Below are 20,641 nucleotides of genomic sequence, written 5' to 3'. Positions count from 1 at the left end.
GTTTGGTTTGTTCATACTTTAATTTTTAACCATTTCATACTTCATACCTTACATGTAAGGTATTTTCATAAAATGTAGTGATAAAAATGCACAAATTTTTATTTGTAGATTTAAAAATGAATTTACAAATAGATTCATTTTAAATAATTTTCAAAAATTTGTTTTGAAATAATTTAAGTATTTTCATCTATTTAACGCAGCTGCCAGGAGAATTGGCTGTAATTTGCTGATAGCTGACGTAAACCGCTTGTGTGTGAAAACAAAATAAAACGAGTTCAGTTCAAAAGGAAGAAAATATTTATAAACAAAAACAAAGGATATATCTAGATGTTTTATAAACTCACCTTACGGTTCCAGTTTTAGTTTTCATTATTTTGTTGGTTTTAGTTAACTACATCAACTGTGTTATTGACTAATATTTTAAGACCAAAAGGCCAGGAAAATAAAAATGCAACTTTTATTTATTTTTAATACAACAACATGGTTCATCACGGCCTTTTCTTCCAGGAAAAAATATTTCTTCTTACAATACATTCATTCGGTTTAAATACAAAATGAAAAGATATCAGATTAGAAAAGAAAAACAGCACAAATAATCAAAAACACTTAAAATCAAACAACTATGTGGAGAAACATCGTACTGGTCGATCATGCTCACTGGACAGCGACAGTTTGCAGCATGGAGGGAAACGATCCTGAACGCACCTCGAAACGAACAGTTACACGGTAAAGATCCACAGACAGAGTAATGGCTGCTTTGTGCAAATAAACACAGTGGTCCACTTGTTCCAGTGTTATAATGACACAACATGGATATAGTTCTTTTTGATATAACACGCTACACATCAATAAATAAGTCTTCAGGCTATTTTAGGTCTTAGTAAATATAGTTCTCCAAATATATATTCATTTAAAAGTAGAAAAAAGGTCTGGGAAATGTTAACAGCCTTCAAACACAAACTTCCTTCATAATCAGGATGTTTTTACACCAAATGCAAATCATTTTTGTTCTCAATGATTTCTGTAGCAGCACTGTGGTTGTTCACCTTAAATAAAAGTCTATTTAACTCATTAATGCAGCAGCATTTATAAATTAATCCCTTTAATCCACTTGTGATGCCCAAAAAACACTCAAAATATGCCGAGGTTCAATTTTAACATGGTTCTAAACTATGTTTTTGGTTTAATTGTGAGTGGTAATTATTGACCTGCTGACTGGTTAAACTGCTAAATATTTTAGTTTCAAAAATATATAAATGCAACTTTAAATGTAGGATTCTGGGAAAAAATATACATAAAGGAATTGGAGGTAAAAAAACGACAGAAAATATAAAAAATCTACAAAATAATAGTTAGCAAATTCACCATAAGGCTTCCTTAAAACATAAATAGTAGCCATTTTTAACCACTGCCTTATTAGTAGTGCTGATAAGTGTAGTGCGTATAAAGTCTACCAAAAGCCAAACAAATTGTCATCAACACAGACTTTGTGTTATATAATAAAATCAAATAAAACATCCTCTGGCTGTCGGACCAGTTCCTGAGTTATGCTGACTGTAATTAAAGTTTTACGCTCTAATTATGTGGAAAGTTTGAAAGTTACTTACCACATGTTTCAAATAGTTTAAGGTAGCCAAGACATTTAGCATTTTAGCTGGCAGGCTAATGCTAACTGAATTAGCTTAAATTGCTAAATGTATTAACTTTTACATTTTTGCATATTTTTTATACTTTGAGATAATTTTTTGTTTTGAATCAAATGTTTGTTCAGTTTGAATCTATAAAGCTGCTTATCCTACCAAAAGTTTTAGCTTTGATGTCAGTTTTTGCTACCTAGCTACAAATGTGCAGCTAATATTTTTATGAATGAAACAAATACACTTATAAATATATTTGATGCACAATTTTTTTCATAATTGATTTCAAAGTTTAAAAAAATAAAGAGCTGAAATTTAGTAGCAATTTACTTAGCATCTGCAAATGAGCTAAAATAAATTTTGAGCAAATAAAGACCCTTTTTAGAAGTTTATATTGAGAATCTATTACATAAAAAATATATAATAAACTACTAAAACGTTTAGCGTTTTAGCTAGCATCTAATGCTAACAAAATCTATGACCTAATGATTGTAGGAACATCAACATCATTGAATTTATTGGTTAAATTTAGACTAGAACTGCTTTCTGAGTAAACTGAGGTAATTCTTTTGTAAATATGTGCATTTATGTGTAAATATAAACACACCATGTCAGCTGTAAATTGCTTCTTTAATCTCTTCCTTAATTATTTTGTACAAAAGAACAAAAAAAAACAAACCCTGATCTTAGTGTTCAAATAAGTATTTCATTTTTTGAATTTACTAACTTTTCTCCTTTTCTTCCAATTTAGTAAAAATAATAAATTTATTGTAAACACACGTTTTTGTTTCACTTCAGTTTCTAAAAATTGATTACATTGCACATAATTAAGACAACCACAGTGTCACAACAAAGTCATTGATGAAACAAAAATCTATTTAAAATTGTATGTTTCCAATTTTTTAAGAGTTAAGCTATTCAGTAAAATCCCCAGACCAAGGCGTTTTAAATAACTTTTCCAGCAAAATGATGACAAACTGTAAAGTAAGAAGAGTGAACACAGCAACACGAACTGCAGCGCTGAGACTGTTGAACTTCAAAAAGCCTCTTAAATGATCAGGTTTTTATTAAAGCAGTGGCAGGTTCCACCTCACAGTGATTTTGGGCTGCAGAGGAAATTTACCACCTGCAGGCGCATCCAGCTAACGCGCTGCAGGCGCATCCAGCTAACGCTGCAGGCGCATCCAGCTAACGCTGCAGGCGCATCCAGCTAACGCTGCAGGCGCATCCAGCTAACGCTGCAGGCGCATCCAGCTAACGCTGCAGGCGAAAGCCCAGAATCCGGGTTTATGGTTCAGATTCCCATTTGAATTTGAGGAAAAGAGATTGTTTGTCTGTTCACATCCGTAGTCCGTCCACTGGTGCAAAGGCTTCACAGTCAGACGGTGCACCAGGACCAGTGCAGATAGAAAAAAAAGGAGTGAATTTTCACCCAATCTGAAATCTGTTTGATTAATCTCAGAATTTTTTTGAAAAAATAAGTAATTTCCCGAGATCCAAAAGTTTAACATTTTTTACTTTTGAAATTTTCTAGAAACCTTTGTGATTAATCTAAAAAAACCTTTTGCTTTCATAAATATCAAAGTTTTTCCAAGAAAATTTCAGAGAATTTTTTAAACAAAATTTCCAGGTTTTTTCTAGTATCTTTTTTACTTTTGGAGATAAGAAATTTACTTGTTTTTTGAACATTTCTGGAATTGGTATCAAAATTTAATATTTTTCTTCAAGATTTTCCACGTTTTAAACTCAAACTTCCAAGTTTTTTCTAGGAAATTTCTGAAATTAATCTCAAAATTTGAGTTTTTTCTAGGAATATTTTTCTTTCAAACCCAGAAATCTTAAAAGTTTTTCTAGGAAATTTCTGAAAGTTGTGAATTTTTTTTCTAAAAGATTTTTGACTTTTTAAGCAAAGAAATTTTCAAGTTCTTTCCAGAAATATTCTGAGACTAATCTCAAAATTTGTGATTTTTTTCTGGAGCTCAGAAATTTTCTTGTTGTTTTTTTCTAGAAATTTTCAGAAATTTTTTTCAAAGTGCAAGTTTTCTAAAAAAAAAAAAAAAAAGTTGAACTTTTTTCCAGATATTTCTGATATCAATCTAAAGATTTCACATTTATTTCTAGTAAATTTTTGACCTTTGAAACTGACTTCTCTTTCTTGAAAATATCTGAGATTAATCTCGAAATTTCTGAAAAATTCGACGAAGATTTACTCGTTTTTTCTATCTACAGCGGCCGCAGTCCGGAAAGAGTCGCTGCGGGACGTTTGGATCCTAACTGTCATGGCTTCACCTCGGAGGCCGGTTCTGGACCTGAGGATGGGGTCAAAGGTTGAGGCTGAGCCAGCGTGGAGAACCAGGACGACATGGCCGACTTGGCGCTCGTTAAGGCTCCGCCCACCGACTGACCTATGAAACAATCAAACTTTCCATCAGAAACGCGTTTCTTTCACTGGAGCGTCTTGTGAGACGGTTGGAGGTTTTCCTACCCACTGCCTTCCCGGTTTGGACGACGCTGCGGCTGGTCGTGATCATGGCGTTTCCGATTTTTTTCCCTCGCTCGCTGTTCTGCACCGAACTGCGGAAAGAAAAAACAGAATCAGAAATTAGAAAAACAAAATACTTTGTCTTCTTCAGGATGACGAGATGTTTAGACGTTTTCATGCTTCCCAAGCAAACTAGACAGAAATGCAGCTACTGAATATTGCTTTATTCTGTTGAGGATTTGGAACAGTGCATACTTTTTCCTTCCACTTAACTTTCCACTAAAAAATAAAAACTAAATAAATAAAATAAAAAATAATGGTCTTGTGGAATATTCAGTTTCTGAAAATCAGAATCTTCTGCTGTCTTCAGCTGTAAGCAATAATTAAAATAAATAGAAGCAAATGTTTCAAACACACTTTTTCCTTCCACTAAGCTTTCCATTAAGATTATCATTAAAAAAATTTAATTGGTATTCTAAAATATAACATTTTTCTGACAAACTAGATTTTGTGCTTTCATTAGATGTAAGCCAGCATTAAAATTAACAATTGCATCAAACACACTTTTTTCTTCCACTAAACCTTCCAATAAAATGCTTATCTTAAAAAATGAGGGTTTTTTTTCTTGATTATTACAATTGTTATGAGTGAAGGAATTTTGTGCTTTTATTAACAGTAAAATGAACAGAAGCACACTTCTTCCTTCCACTCAACTTCCCATTAATATGCCTGAACATCTGAAAAAGCAGCATTGACATTTTCTGCTTAATCTTTCACTCCGAGTGAAATAATGTCTCATCAGTTTGACTTTTTCAATTAAACCAATGAAACAGATTCACTTCTGAAAACGTGAGCTGAACTCAGCCAAACCTTCGGCTAAACGCGGCACCTCAACTCCTTTACTGCAGGATGATGCCATAATTCCGACCTTTAACCCCAAAGTGTGTTTCTGGAGAAAAATAGGTTGCTTCTGTGTCCACTTTCTGTCTCCTGGGCTGACCCAGATAAACATCTTATGTGCTGCAATAAAGAAAGATGCGATTGGCCGGCAGCACTTGGGCTGGTCATGTGACTCGCCTCCTAAAACGTCTCTGCCACCAGCTGCTCTTTGTCCAAGAACAAGCCTCGTTTTTGCCCCCGGGGTTTCCACAACATCACCAAGTCAACCGTAGCTTCCCACTTTCTTTTGATTTTTCTTTCTTAGATCCAGTGACGAGTGTTTTTACTTTCCTGACGGTGGGATTCATCACCCCGACCCCCTTCGTATGTCATCCAGGTTCAGGTTTCAGGAAAATAACTCTGTTTACTGAGGCAGGGAAAATGGACGAGTGTGGAAAATACTCAAAAAAAAAAAGGATCTGGAAATGAATAAAGTTAGATGGAAGTAGGGAATGAACTATTCTCTAGTAGAAAAGTAAATATTTGAATACAAAAAGAACAAATTAATCGTTTTACATCATGGAGCATTACCATGCTGCATATAAACCATGCGGTGGCGTCGCTCAGGGCAGTGTTCTCGAGCCCCTTTTGGTTTCAGTTTTTATTTTCAACCATACAGTGTCTTGCAAATGAATTCACACTTTAAATGAGTTTTTTTCCCATAAATTAAATCATGCAAAAACAAACTTCGGTCTACTTTATTGGGTTTTGGGATCGACCAACACAGAGCAGAACAAAGTGGACACGTGTTTTTTTTTTTTTAAATAGAAAAACCGAAACGTGTTACCATTTATTTTCAGATAATAAAATCTAAAGATGCCACAACTTTGATCCATCACATTAAACTCAAATGAAACACACTACACTGAAAAAACACAAAAATCTTACAAAGTATTTTATATAGTTTCTAGTGAAAATATCTTAGGACACTTTAAAAAAAATTTACAAGTAACTTTTCAGCAATATGGAAGCTTGTTCTAAGTAAATAATTTCTTAATATTGTAAAAAAATAATAGATTTTTTTTCATGTTATAGGTGAAATAATCTGTAAGTAAAATCAGTAATTTTTCTTCAGTATTAAGGAATTATTGACTTAATTCCTTAACATTGAATTAAGGAATTAAGCCCCTATATCTGAGGATTTTTTATTACTTCAAGTGAACTAAGATATTTGCACTAGAAAATAGACAAAAACACTTGGTAAGATTTTGTGTTTTTGCAGTGTATTTTTGACTATATGCACCAGAACATGGTTTTATTTCACTCGATGCTTTAACTGGACGCTGTGAGCTGATCCGACCCTTTGCAGCTTGTTTGTTTACTGAAGCTTTACGAGAGATTTCACAGCCGCTGTGACACCGAACACCTGCAGGTAAGGCGAGAGCCGAGTCCGACTTGCTCCTCCTCGTTTGGAGGGTAACTCTACCTGCGGCGCGCGAAGCTTCCTGGAATGAAACCGAGTCGGTTTTTCAGAATGAAGCTCGCTCATTATTAACAACTCCGGCCTCCGACCGGCACAGACTTTAGGCTGCATACAGTATTCATCAAGCGTTCACAGCTTCAGGCTCACAGTTTCTGATTTACTCTGCTTTTAACTCCTAATATGGTCACATAAAACTAAAAGAACCTCACAGAGTTGGATCTCCATTTCCAAACAGGCAGTAATGGTTGAAGGAAAATCAAACTGGGAGGTGGGAGAGACTGGAGACGTTTGTTTTTGTTTTGCTTTCATCTGCTGAAATGCTTTACACGTTTTTACTTTTAATAATTGTTGTAACCAACTATTACTTTAGTACTGGATTATTCTATTAATTATTCTGACGATTAATTGATGAGTCAAATAAAAGTTTAACCACTTAAGCCTTAATTATGCTATATTGAGAATACATTAAAAGATGCCACTAGAGGGCAGCAGAGTCCTTGTTTTGAGTTAATCTTTGAAGATTAGAGACAGATCTACAGCTGGGTTTGTAAATATCTAAAGATTTTCCACATTGGACACTGAAAGAAGCAGAATAAAATTAAACTCACTGTGAGAGCCGCAGTTTCACGTCTGCTACGCTGTACTGGCCCTGGAACGGGTGGCTGTAACACAACGACATGCAATTAACTTCATCCTTACCACAACACATTGAGAATAACTTTTAAAATACTACATTTATCCAGTATATGTACCATATTTAGGTGTCCGTATCCTAGACTTTCTAAAAAGCTGTTTCTTGTTTTTTGTTGCCGTTACTGCAGGTGAACTGAATTTACCAGACGACCGTTCCTGAGGGATTAATAAGGTTCAATCTAATAAAAATGGTTTTAATGCAAGAAGCAGTATTCTTAATATCATAAAAATGTTAATTTTTAATCAAACTAGTATTAAAAATAACAACAAATCGATATTTTTTCTTAATAATTTGTATTAAAAACACCAAAAAATGTTTATTGTTTTCCAGGATTCCAGTTCAGTTTCTTTCAATGTCTCCAGTATTGGACACACTACTGCTAATTGGCTAGTAGCACATCTAACTCTCAGCGCTTTTGCCAACACTGATGTTAGCGCACTTAGCTTCCATTGAGTTTTTCTTTCATTTGGATAAAGGCTGAGTTTTAAACTTTTTGTTTAATAAAATTCAGCATCTGTGCTGAAGTTTCAATAATTGGTAATTTAAATAGTTAGATGTTTATATTCATGCTCTTATTTTAAAATGATTGTTTGCACAGCACTTCCTTTAGTATTAGCTTCTGCTAAATATTCATTCTGCTAACTTTAGCATTAGCCAAACAAATGTTTATTGATAGTGCTTAAGCGTTAGATGCACCGTTTATCGTTAGTGCTATAGCAAAATGAAGGTTTATTGTTAGCACTTTAGGGCTAACAAAACTAATGTTTACTGCTAGAATTAATGTCTATTGTTAGCATTTTAAAGTTAGCAGATCTAATGCTCATCATTAGAGCTTTAGCGTTAGCAGAAACTATGTATATTATCAGCACTTTAGCATTAGCAGAACTAGTGTTTATTGCCAGTGCTTCAAGGTTAGCACAAATAACATCTTAGTTAGCAGTTCCCTCCATTTTGCACCTCCATAATTTATAAAACATATTTGCAATTAGTTAGAACATCTTTATTTCTCTTCCTGCGGTGCATTATGAGGTTGCCGGGTTGGTGCACCTACCCTGGAGTGATGGCTGTCATGCCAGGATGTTTGTTACTGAACCAAACCCGGAAGTTGTGGGTGTTCTTCCACGCTCCAATGAACGGCACCCCATAATCGGCCAGCAGCCTCTCGTTATCTGACAGGAAGAGGAGAAGGGGTCAGGCTGGGATGAAACCATGACATCACAGGATGTTCTCCAGATTTCCCACCTTGCTGTAGCGCAGAGGAGAGTAAGGAGTGCAGGTAGAGGGTGAACTGGGCCCTGATCCACTCGTCTCCTCCCTCCCAGCCCGTTCCGTCCAGGAACACGTCGTCTCTGTTCTCTGTCACGTGTTTCACCAGGTAATCTGCAAAGCGCAGGTCAGCCGTCGTCAGGCTCAGGATCTTTCGGAGTTCTGGATCCTGGATCTGGATCCGAGCTTCCTCCACCTGCAGAAGCAAAGGCGTTCAGATTAATGCGCCCGCTATTCTGATTAAACAGAGGCGGAGAAATGAGCAGGATTCACTTCAACGATGGCGTCACTGAGGTGCCTCTGCTGGCGGAAAAGGATGTTGGTCGCCCCGGCAACGAAGCCTCGAACTGTTACGTCCGACAAGAGGTGATGCTGCTGCAGAGCCATATAAGGCAGGCACAGGTAACCCTGGCAACGATACAAGCAACAAGAAAATAAACCACAAAGCAAGTAACACAGCAAACGTCTTAAAGGGAACCCATTATTAAAAATTCCCATTTTGTTTGTTTCTGTACTTCCATTTTGGTCTCAACTGCGTCTGTAACATTGAGTTTGGGGGCTTAAAGTGACAGTAGTCCCTAAAACAGCTCAATCTGAAATGAACTCACCCGACTGAAATCTCATTATCCAAGAAAGATTTTATGCAAAAAGCTGTAATGGACATGTTTTGTAGTCCGTAGACCAGGGGTGATCAAAATGTGGCCCGAGGGCACTTTGTGCATTTCCAATTTGTGGAATATGTTGTTTGGCCTCGAACCACGAGTCAAGAACGCTAAAGGTTTGGACAACAAAATAGAAAAAATTGGAAATTATATGTTTTTCTGTAATGAGGCTGCAGTCTGGTTAAACTTGCTGGTTTTGTACATACATCAATCCAGTTGAGGACCACAATACATCCCCTCTAGAACCAGAACAGCTGGTTTTATTTACCTTAGTGAAGACGGGGAGCGGCAGGCCGTACTGATCCTCCTCCAGACCCGACACCAGACCCTGGATGACCCCGCCCTGACCGCCGACCCCCAGCGGCTGCACCGTGATCGGAGTTCCTGGTTTGGAGTCGAAGGCGTCCGGCATATCCGACCCGCTGCTGCCAGCTGCAGGTTCTTTGGGTTCCTCCAACACGCTGGGGTCCAGCGTCTCCCAGTCGCTCTCGGAGGACTCTGGAGAGGTGCGTGACGGCGGTTTGAGGTGGTTGCTGTCGCCCTGCGAACTGTTCCCCGACAGCAGGGACTCTGCAGCTGGCTGGGTGGCCTCCATGTTGGCGTGGGCGATGTCGGTGACGGACACCGAGACGAACTCCTCGGCTCCCAAGCCGCTCTCCACCAGACTCAGGTCGTCCGACACGCTGCTCTTTGGTTTGTAGTGCGATGAATCCACCAGGCCGTGTTCGATCATACCTGCAGAAACATCGATGGCGAGACAGTGAGCTCACATCGTGGCAGGGGTCAGCTGCCAGGAAGTGCTGCAGCTTAGTACCAGCAGCTTCCGGCTTCGGTGGGAACAAATGCCACAGCTTCTGCGACAGATGCCAGAGCTTTGATGACAGATGCTATTTCATAAAGTCAATTTTTATGAAAATGTATAATTTTTGCTTTTTCAGGTTCCATAAAAGAAAACATATCAATCCCCTTTTGAAAAAGTTGTGTTTTCCTCTGTATTACGTCCTATAAATAGGAATAAAATTATGGCTGTATAAAAATTAGAACAAATTTCCTTCAGTAGATATTCATGAATATGTATAATTTGTCTTTTTTTTAACATTAGTGGTTCGAAACAAGTTTTATTTATCTGGACTGAAAATGGCTCAGCTGTTCTCTGAGTTACTGACCCGGAAAAAGTGACAGAACCGTCATCAGCGCTCCAACCAGCCTGTTTACAGGAGAAACATAGAACAGGACCTGCAGGCAGACAGACAGACAGTTCTGTTTGATCACATGTGGAAAACCAAAACAACAGAATAAGATTTTACTTTTCTCACCTTCTTCTCCAACAGAATGAGCTTGAAGAGGATGAGAACCTGCAAAACAATGAAAAGTGTTAGAAAAAGTTCAGATTTTAGCATCTTGTGAATGTTTTTGTTACAACCTTGTGCTGAAAGTGCAGGATGAGATCTCTTGGTGATAAACCTGAGGGAAAAAAAATTAATGAATGAGGAGTTTTCCAGGATAATCTGAAGCGTTTCTAGAGGACGGAGTCTGCATACCGAGATAAACCTGCGACCCCTCCAGAGCGGAGCCCCTCAGGGAGCCGTTCATGTGCTCATACAGCTCCTGAACAGGAAGCCAGGGTGGTTACAACAGGAAACAGGAAGTGAATCTCACATAGTGGCTTAGATTCACCTTCAGGATGGAAATCTGGGAGAAATCTTTCTCCTCGAAGTAGGCGTGTGTGATGAGCTGCAGCTTAGCTTGGAGCAAACCGTAGAGAGGCTGGAGAGAGAGAGTCAGCAGTGATTCAGAAACATCATGACCCAAACATGGAGGAGGATTTTCCCCCAACCAGGACAAAGATCCACGAATCACTGAGGTTCCTGCTAACTAATGAGATCTACTGATCAGCTGGTCAGCAGCAGCTGCCAGTGAACCGTCGCTAAACTGTGAATAACCAGAGGTTGGATGTTTAAATCTATGGATGAATGGATGGATGGATGGATGAACGGTTGGATGTTTAATAGATGGATGTATCCTTAAAGTAAAACTCTTCCTGGTTGGTCCAACTTTATGTTTTAGAAATGCAGTTTTTCACTCATTTATTATTTAAGACACTGAAAAATAAATCCTGTTAATATTACTAATTTATCTTTTTCTGTTTTTCCAACCCTGGTATGACCTCTGACCCCTGTTTTCTTCTTTCCATTCCCCCAGATCAGGTTTTCTGAACCGATTGATTTAAGTTCAGTCTGACTCGATGTGAAGTCGCGGTTTCTGAGCTGAACCTGAAGCTGACGCCGACTCACCACTCGACTGAGGACACAGACGCTCTTCTGGACCGTCTCCCTGGTAACATCCGCCTGTCGAACCTTCAAGGCCTGAAATCACATCCACATCAATGAAGAACGACATGAAGAAGAAAACAAGCAGGTAACCCAACATGCAACATTTAGATCAATGAGGTCAAAGTTCACCCTGTAGGATCCTCCAGACTATTCTATTTAAATTAGTTTCACTAACCTTTGCTTCTATTTGGCGATAACAGGACACTCCATAGACGCACTTCATGTCTACACTGAGAGGCGGCAGGTGGAAATACACAGTGTCTGAAAACAGGAAGAAAATAAATCAAGCTGTGTTTTCACACCTGACGGCCAGGTAAACACGGTTTGATTGGGGACAAAAACTGCAACAGAGGTGCATTTTCAGCTGCTGCACCGAGTCAAACAAACCAAAAACTTTGAAAAACTTGTTCCCCTCCTCGCCTGTGGGGGCGCTTCATCAAGACTTACTGAAGGAAACAACACAAAAACCTCTGAAGAAAGCACTGAGCAGACCTTTCTATTTCACACAATGTAAACAAAAATGAGGTAGCTTCAAATTTCAGAGGTTGTAGGATTTCTATTTTGATGATGAGCCATTTCTCCTGCTAGCGTTAAACTAGCGCGTTTGTTTTGGTTGTATTTACTCAGTATTCCTCGCTCTTTAGGCCACTTCCTGCTGTTGGAGCAGCCAATAACATTAGTAATGATTAATTTTAGTCCTTTTTTAACTACATCAGCTCGATAAGCAAAACTGGTTCGATATTAGCAACCAAAGTTTTCATCTTCTGTTTGTATTATCGGAGGGGAGCGGGTTGGTAACGTGGCATTTGTTTGGTCACATGACAGTGAAAGCGACACAGCGCAGTCTTAAACAGCATCAGTAAATATTGCTTACCAACAGCGATATCAACTTTTTTTAAACCACTTAACCTAGTTAAAAAAAATAGTTAAAAATTTGACAACCAATAATAGTAAGAAGATACAAAATCATGTTTGAGAGTAAAAGCAGCTAATAGCAGCTAAAGTGGACTCCTTTCCTATACATGATATACAGCTCATTCTGCCAAAAACAAAGAATAAAATTTACAAAATATTTTGATATTTTTCATATTTGGTGTTTTTCTTTTTGATTGGCCAAGATAAGAAAATGGACATTTAAATTAACAATGGAGAATCATTCACTCCTCATTTATTGGACATGCAAACAAGTAATAGAGAAATTATTCATGATTTTAAAAAAAACTAAACATTTCCCCCGACCTCAAATGCCTGTCCTGCCCCAAGACCATACTGCCCTGGTGAAAAGCCATAATAGGACTGGACAATAAATCAATAATATATATCTTGATAGACACAAGATCATTATCAACAAATAAAAAGTTTAATAAAATGTTCAATATACAGATTATTCAGTGAATTCACAGCATTCTGGGAGGTGGAGGCTAGGTTGGTGAAATCAACTAACTAACTCACTCTCTCTTTGGTTACCTAGCAACAAACTGCTGGAAGGAGTTTCAAAGTTCCACATAACTTTGGTTACCTAGCAACAAACTGCTGGAAGGAGTTTCAAAGTTCCGCATAACTTTGGTTACCTAGCAACAAACTGCTGGAAGGAGTTTCAAAGTTCCACATAACTTTGGTTACCTAGCAACAAACTGCTGGAAGGAGTTTCAAAGTTCCGCATAACTTTGGTTACCTAGCAACAAACTGCTGGAAGGAGTTTCAAAGTTCCACATAACTTTGGTTACCTAGCAACAAACTGCTGGAAGGAGTTTCAAAGTTCCACATAACTTTAGTTACCTAGCAACAAACTGCAGGGAGGAGTTACTTTGGTTACCTAGCAACGACCTGCTGAGTAACTGACACAGCAGCAGTTTAAGGTTTTGCCACAGTGCTTCATAACTGATTAAAAATAATAATAACAAAACAACGATAGTTTGATACTATTTCAGATATTTAAAACAAAAAAACTAATCCATCGTTATTGATAGACTGATATGATCTCTTATGTTGTGGTATGGTATGTTTTTCAGCCGTATCGTCCTTATTCAACCCTGAATCTAATAAAATGACACAGTTTATGTTTTTAATCAGGTTTTAATTGTAAATCGATAACTGATTAAACTGGTTTTAGAGTCCTGTTCTGCCTGAAGACGTTTTTATTTGATTTTCTCTGGTAAACAAAATGCCACAACGTTCAGCCTCAGTTCCATCTGAGCGTTTCTGAACTCTGGGGAGATTTTCTGTGGCTCAGAGCGACAGCAGAGCGTCTTAAAGGTCGATCAACACAGATTAAAGATTTCAGAGAAGAGGTGCCAGCGGCGACATCGCAGAGTCGCTGCGCTTAAAGAAAACAGGATTCTGCAAAATGACAAATAATCCTGAGGAGAAGAAGAAAAACTCAGAAAGATAAGATTTAACCAACAGGAAGATCTGCAGCAAAAGGAGAGGAAAAAAAACTCAATAGAATTTCTTTTAAAATGTATAAATGTACATTTCCACTCATTGTATGGATGGATGGATGGATGGATGGATGGATGGATGGATGGATGGATGGATGGATGGATGGATGGATGGATGGATGGATGGATGGATGGATGGATGGATGGATGGATGGATGGATGAACAGGTGGATGGATGGATGAACAGGATGGATAAACTGGATCACCTGCGATCTTGAAGCAGGAACTAAACTTTCGGACCTTAAAACTTTTGGAAAACAAGATGGAGGATTCCAGATTTATCTCTTTAAGCCCTTGTTGCCATGGCGATCACTGGTTGACCAGCTCCAGTTTTCTGTCTCTTCACAGCAGCAATTGTCCTGTGTAACCAAAAACCAGCAGCCTCCCTGAGACGCGGCTGGTTTATGAGCGGCTCAGGCATAAAAGATTTATTATGCTGTGAAAACCCAGATGATAAGAACCCAGAAAGATGTCCAGATAAGAGTTAAATATTAGACAGGAAGTCTGGTTTCAGGAAGATGAAACCATGAGGTTTTCCAGCCTGAATGTTAACTTTGGCTCAGATCCTGATGTTTGCCTTCACAGTCAGGAAAAGCTGAAAGTTACAGCCACTCTGCCAGCTTTGAAAAAGGTTTAAAAACAAAAAGTTTTCAAGAAAAATTCATATTTCCCCAGACGTTATTGCTATAAACGATAATGTTGTTGTTTGACACCATTTTCAAGTAATACAATGGCATAATAGTACAACACATTCTAAAAAAAATCAATAAACTTGGTTTTTGCCACATCCAGTTGTAAAGTAATCAAATTAATTTTGATTGCTCATTTTCTTAATCAGAGAAGCCAAAGCTTTTCTAGCTCAATCCCAACCCAATCTCCCAGTTGAGAACCATTCAAGAAAATCTCTAAAAAAGCAGCCAACAGGATAAAATACATTTATAACACTGCTAAGTGTTTTTGTTGATCTGTGTGACATTTTGGCACAAAACTCCACTTTAAAGGGTAAATAAAAGCAATTTAAACTCATCGAAAATGAGCACAAGCCTCCAAATCGCACCCTGCCAAGACCCGTCACGACAAATTTTGCTGGATGATAAATTGTTCCAGAAATTATTGCGATAAATGTTAATATCGTTGTTTTGAGACCATTTTCAAGTAATATAATGGCAATAATGGCATGATGATGCAATATTCTCAAAGATCGATAAACTTTAAATTTAGATCAAGATTTAACACTGGAAAACAAAAAAAAAACAACGCAAATAACAGCAAATAAAATGTGTTATGAAGTATCCATCAACTAAATTCTCCACCAAAAATAACCAATAATAAATACTGAGAATGATTCAGAAAGCCAATATTTAAATGCTTTTTCACTGCCTGTGTGAGATCTGTGTGAGATCTGTGTGAGATCTGTGTGGACCCGGCGGCGCCGTACCGTCCTGGTAGTTGTGGGCTCCATCGGGCAGAGCCAGGAAAGGAAGATACTTCCACTCCTCCGGCAGCAGGCTGCTGTCGTGACCCTCGTTTGGCATCAGCGGCGGGTACGAGAACTCAACCTGGGGACACACAGGAAGCAAAAGCTCGTTTACTTCCAGTCATTCAAGAAGAAAGTTTTCATTTTTCAGATCGTTTTGGTGAATCCAGCCGGATGATATCGGTTTGTACGAGAGCAGATATAGACGTCATCTTTCTGACCTCTTAACCCTCAAAACATATTTGGATAAATCTTGAATGCAAAATGTATATAATTTTTGTATAGTCTTGGCTTAATTACGACTCTGAGTAAATTGTTTTTCAGCAAATGCCCTTTTTTGAGTCTGCATACTTCAGTTAACGATTAATCAACTACCAAGTTAGTTAACGATTGTTTAAATAATCAATTAATTGTTTCAGTCCTACCAGCATGCTACAGTCCTGCTACGGAGATGATTTAGCTGCTTACACCTCCCCTCTTTAAAACGTCTCGTGTTTCACAAAACTTGTTTGGTTTCCATTGAGCTCAAAGAAAACTTTCACTCTGCAGCTACAGTGCTGAATTAAAACCTGTTGCTCCTGAACGCAGCACACACCCACAAACAATGACTCAGTTCTGCAGGAAAAACAGGGAGCAACTCCTCCAGGTGAGCAATTAATCAATTAATCACATGAGAATCAATTAAAAAGACCCTGGTAATTTCCATTTGGAAAACAATCTGTAAAGAAATGCTTTCCTTTAATATCGTTGAAGAGCTGGTATTTTTGAAAAATGCTGCAAACATTTGACACCCAGTACGAAGTAGTTAGTTTGCGCATTTAATTTTTTTACTTAAGTCTTTCCTGCCACTTTTGCCTGTTTTCCCTGTCTAAAGCAGAATGATTAATCATATTTTAAATTTTGGTTCCAGAGATTTCATAATCCATTTTAATTATTGTTGTTCTGTTCATTTATTTTGGCTATTTAAAATATTTTCCAGTTACAGTTTTAAATGTCTTTTTAAGAAATACATTGTTTTGAGCCTTGAGAGGGTTTCCTTGCATTAATGAAATTATTAAAATGTTAGTGGAAAATAGTCTCAAAATGACAAAATGATAATTTATCACAATAATTTCAGAGACAATTTATCAAATAAATTAATACGACAGATTAATTAAACTAATTGTGATTAATTGCTTAATTAATCATCCACTAATTTAGTAATTGATTAATCGTTAACTGGGGTACACCAACTCTAAAAATGGATATTAGCTGAAAAAAAACAACAAATTCAGAGCAGTAATTAAGCCAAAACTGTAAAAGTATACACACATTTTGCATTTAGAAGGAAAAACATTTTTATCTGTAAATCTATTATATTCAGAACTCTTCAAGTGGCATTGTTAGCTTCACCTGGTTCATATTCTGTAGAAGAAATTTCCTTTTAAGCACCTTAAGCACCAATTATTAATTTAAAAAATAATCAACAGAAGTAGACAGTATTTTTATGCAGATAAATCCTTTGCTACAAATAATCAAATGTTCACTAAAGGAATGCTATGTTAGTGCATTTTAGGCACAAAAAAAAGTAACTAAATTATTTGCATATTTCTATTTTTTTAATGTTTTTTTAAAAATGTAAAAATGCTTATGTGGTTAAATTAAAAATATGCAGAAAGTGCCTGCTTTTTCTCTCTATCCAATTAATTAGAATAATTGATTACTAAAATAATCACTGGCTGCAAACCCAGTGAGAGAGAAGGCCACAAACCCAAATGTCTGATGCTCAGCAGGAGGCCGCTGACCCTGATCAGATAACCCCAGAGCAGTTTGTCCTCGCTCTCAACTTTACGTGAGAAAAAAACACTCTCTCTCTCTCTCTTTTTTTAATCTTTCAAGGTGGAGAGCAGCTGCTCGTGAGGCTGCAGAGCGACGTGATGCAGACAGATGGAGAGCGGAGGCAACACAGAGGCAAACTGTTTGGTTTATGGCCGTCCGTTCACCATGTCATGCATTTTAATGGAGGGAACTAGAGGACGGCATGTCCACTTTCACTGATTAGCAGACGGAGGACACAAGATGTCTTTACACATAACGTCTGGGCTGAGAAATTTATTTAATCTGAATGTGATGGAGACCAGGGGTTCCATCCCATATTGATTATTGATATTATGTTTATTTACAGTTCAAATGTGTTTGTATCAGTTCTTTATTTCAGTTACATTATGACATTTAGTGAACATTCTTTTTGGTTAGGAAAACTGGACATCTTTCCTGTTCAGAGAATGTGGGGAAAAATGTCAGTTTGTTTTTGATTGGTTTAATTTGAGTTAATTGTTTGAGTACTTGTCTTTCTGGGTGTGACTCAGCCAGGTGGAGCAGAAAGAGAGACGAATGCTCCTGGAGCATCTTCCATTAAGAAGGGTAATACTCTGAGGATTTATATTTAGTTGCATTTACTTTTTGATTGACCTTAGATTAGTTTAGTTTTAATAATTTGCATGCATGTAAATATTTGTTGGAACATTTATTGTTTGTTAGGTTTGTGTAAGTAGTGTTTGTTTCTTGTTTGTCTTTTTTTTGATCACCCCTTTACCTGGTGTAAGTGTTGGAACTTGCCTCAGGTATAAATGTAAGCTGCTTTGTTTCACTGTGAGAAGGGTGTCGGTGTAATGGTGACCTGGAGCTCACAAATAAACCCACCTCAAATACATTTTGTTGCCTCACTTCCTTCCTGAACGCAGAGCCTCCGCCGGTCAAAGTGACACTGAAAATATGGCTCAAAAACATAAAGCTAGGTGTTTCAGTCATTGAAACTTTTTTTTTTTTAAAAAGTCTGATTGTGTTGCAGTTTATGCTAAAAACCATCCAGGAAGTGGTTTTTGTCATGTCTAGTTTCAGAAATATTTGACTTTTTGATTGCTCTTTTTTTTATTACTAAGAAAACATGTTAAGCAGAGAAGCCAAGCCTTTTCTAGCTCATTCCCAAACCAATCATTTAAGAGAATACTCTTAACTCTCTATACAAAGGTTAATACAATCAAATCAATCACATTCCTGCCATTTAGAACAAGGTGTTGCGCTACATGACTCCACTTTAACTGGTAAATAAAAGCAACTTAAACTCATCTAAAATGGTGCACACACCTCCAAATTGCACCCCGCCTTGACTTGTCACAATGACAAATTTTCTGGTTGACAAATTTTCCCAGACGTTATTGTGATAAATATTGTTGTCTTGACACAATTTTTCAAGTAATATAATGGTAATGGCCTCAGAACACAAAGTCTAAATTTTAATGGACATTTAACTCTGGAACTGGAAGAGATTTTAAAAATCCAAAGCAAAAATTAAAACAACAGAAACAAAAAATAAAATGAATAATGAAAATTATCCTAGTTGAGACCAATGAGCCTATACTGAAGACTTTGTCATCCAGTTTTTGGTAGAAAGAGAAAAACGATAAACTATACAAACACAAATTATTGACCTTGTTTTAATTTCCACCCATGTGGAAATTAATGGGTGGAAATTAATTTCCACCCAAAAAGCTGTCAGTAGCTACCTGACAGCTTTTTGGTCAACCATGGTGGTTGACCCACAGAGACTTCACCAGCACAAAGAAGAAAGTCAGGTATGAAATACCGTGACTTCCACCATCAGAAAGAGCTCTGGAGCAACGCTTTCCAAAGTTTTCAGCTTCTGACCCACACAATTAAAAAGCAAGACAACATTTATATAATGCACATGCTTTGTCACTGTCAATTTGGTAATTAAGTCAGTTTCTGATCCCAATTTTGAAAACTGTGCACTCACCTCCAAATTGCACCTAATCTCACATGGGATGCTTGCTAAAGGGAGTTAGGTGTTCTGAAGAGGTTTGAACACACTGTGTACAACAACATTAACGCAGTAATTATAAGGAGGATATTATATTTCTGGTGTCAAACATTCAAACTCCTTGAATCCATAATAAAAAATTAGCTACAGCGTCTTTCAGTGACTTTTACCTGATAAAGATCTTAGTCAAAAAGGTGCTAATGCTCAAATGAAATGTGGCTTTTTTGCAGTTTATATTGTTTTCTCAACATTAAATAATAAAATGTTTATTTGTCCTGTAATCCTGGAACTCTACAAAATATATTATTTGCATGCAATGCAACAGTTTGTGACTCCTGGAAATTAACAGCGAATATTAAACGCACACACTGATATTCCAGTTACAAAATATCAGAAATGTACTACTGTTTTTTAACGGCAGTGAATAAATTCCATCAAATTATGCATTTATCATTGGTTAAAACTTTGATAATGAGGTGTTTTTATTCACAGTTATTATGCTGTGGAAGTTCAAGTCTAAACACAACAAAGCAACAAACCATCAGGAGAATTTCATTAAGATTGTGTTATTGCTACAATGCCGTTTTAATTAAATATGCAGATATGTGTGCTTCAGTAGACATGAAATCAGAAAGGAACTAATCTGATTGTCAGGAAGTATTTCACCGTTTTGATAAATATGCAACTGAAACAACTGCAACAAAACCAGACTGGGAAGCCAATCACCTTGCTAATCAATCAATTAATCTTAAAATGATTAAAGCAAACCGGATGTGGGATCAGGTGGAAACACTGAGCTGTAAAAATATTTCAGCTGGAAATAGAAAGTAAGTGAATCCAAGAGCAAATAGCTGATTATTCATTTCCACACCAATGACAGACTCCAAATTCATGCTTATTATTTATACATAGTGAGAGTATTATTCTCAAACACGTCTGGGGTAATTTTAGTGGGAATGCGACTTTAAATGACAGATAGTTAGCCAGAGTTAGCATAAGGTTTGAGTAGCTACCTGACAGCCTTTCTTATGGTGAAATCCAACCACCACGATGTGCAGCACCGGCCCCTTCATTTCATCTCTGCCCTGAGACTCCATTTCTACCGTTAGTGTTCAGTTCTGGCAGTCCAGGTTCGGTTTCCCTCAGGAGTCCGGTGTAAACAGCAAACAGAGCCGAGTTTTAGCCCCGAATCTGTCACACACACAAGCAGAAACAACAGCCACAAACCTGAGCTGGCTCGACTCACAGCGGGAATCAACGAGAGGGTCCCCTGCAGCGTACTTCCGCCTTCGTTTTGCCTCCAAAAGCTTCGTTAACACAGTTAGCTTTAGCTTTAAAGACACATTTATTTGAAATTGATTTTAAAATATATATTGATTAATGTAACTATATTTTCATAAACCTTAAGGTTATTTTCATTTGAAGTCTTGTAGCTAAATATAAGTGCATAATAATTTTATTTCTTTT

At 37.3% G+C, this 20,641-nt stretch overlaps 1 protein-coding gene across 1 annotated transcript; it reads right to left on the bottom strand.

The window, feature by feature from the left end:
- Positions 1-443: 443 nt before the first annotated feature.
- avl9 (AVL9 homolog (S. cerevisiase)) lies at positions 444-20,459 on the bottom strand. Its single transcript, XM_008396420.3, has 16 exons — positions 20,188-20,459; positions 15,316-15,436; positions 11,612-11,697; positions 11,398-11,469; positions 10,781-10,870; positions 10,645-10,711; positions 10,527-10,567; positions 10,420-10,458; positions 10,270-10,339; positions 9,372-9,838; positions 8,715-8,849; positions 8,418-8,637; positions 8,227-8,344; positions 7,090-7,143; positions 4,123-4,211; positions 444-4,042 (listed from the first exon to the last, which is right to left on the bottom strand). Exons 1-16 carry the CDS (start codon positions 20,269-20,271, stop codon positions 3,915-3,917), a joined length of 1,881 nt encoding a protein of 626 aa, XP_008394642.1. The 5' UTR covers positions 20,272-20,459; the 3' UTR covers positions 444-3,914.
- Positions 20,460-20,641: the final 182 nt, after the last annotated feature.

This window comes from Poecilia reticulata, chromosome 20, assembly GCF_904066995.2.
Source record: "Poecilia reticulata chromosome 20, P_reticulata-male-v2, whole genome shotgun sequence".
NCBI lineage: Eukaryota > Metazoa > Chordata > Actinopteri > Cyprinodontiformes > Poeciliidae > Poecilia > Poecilia reticulata.
This window is presented reverse-complemented; position numbering and strand designations above follow the sequence as displayed.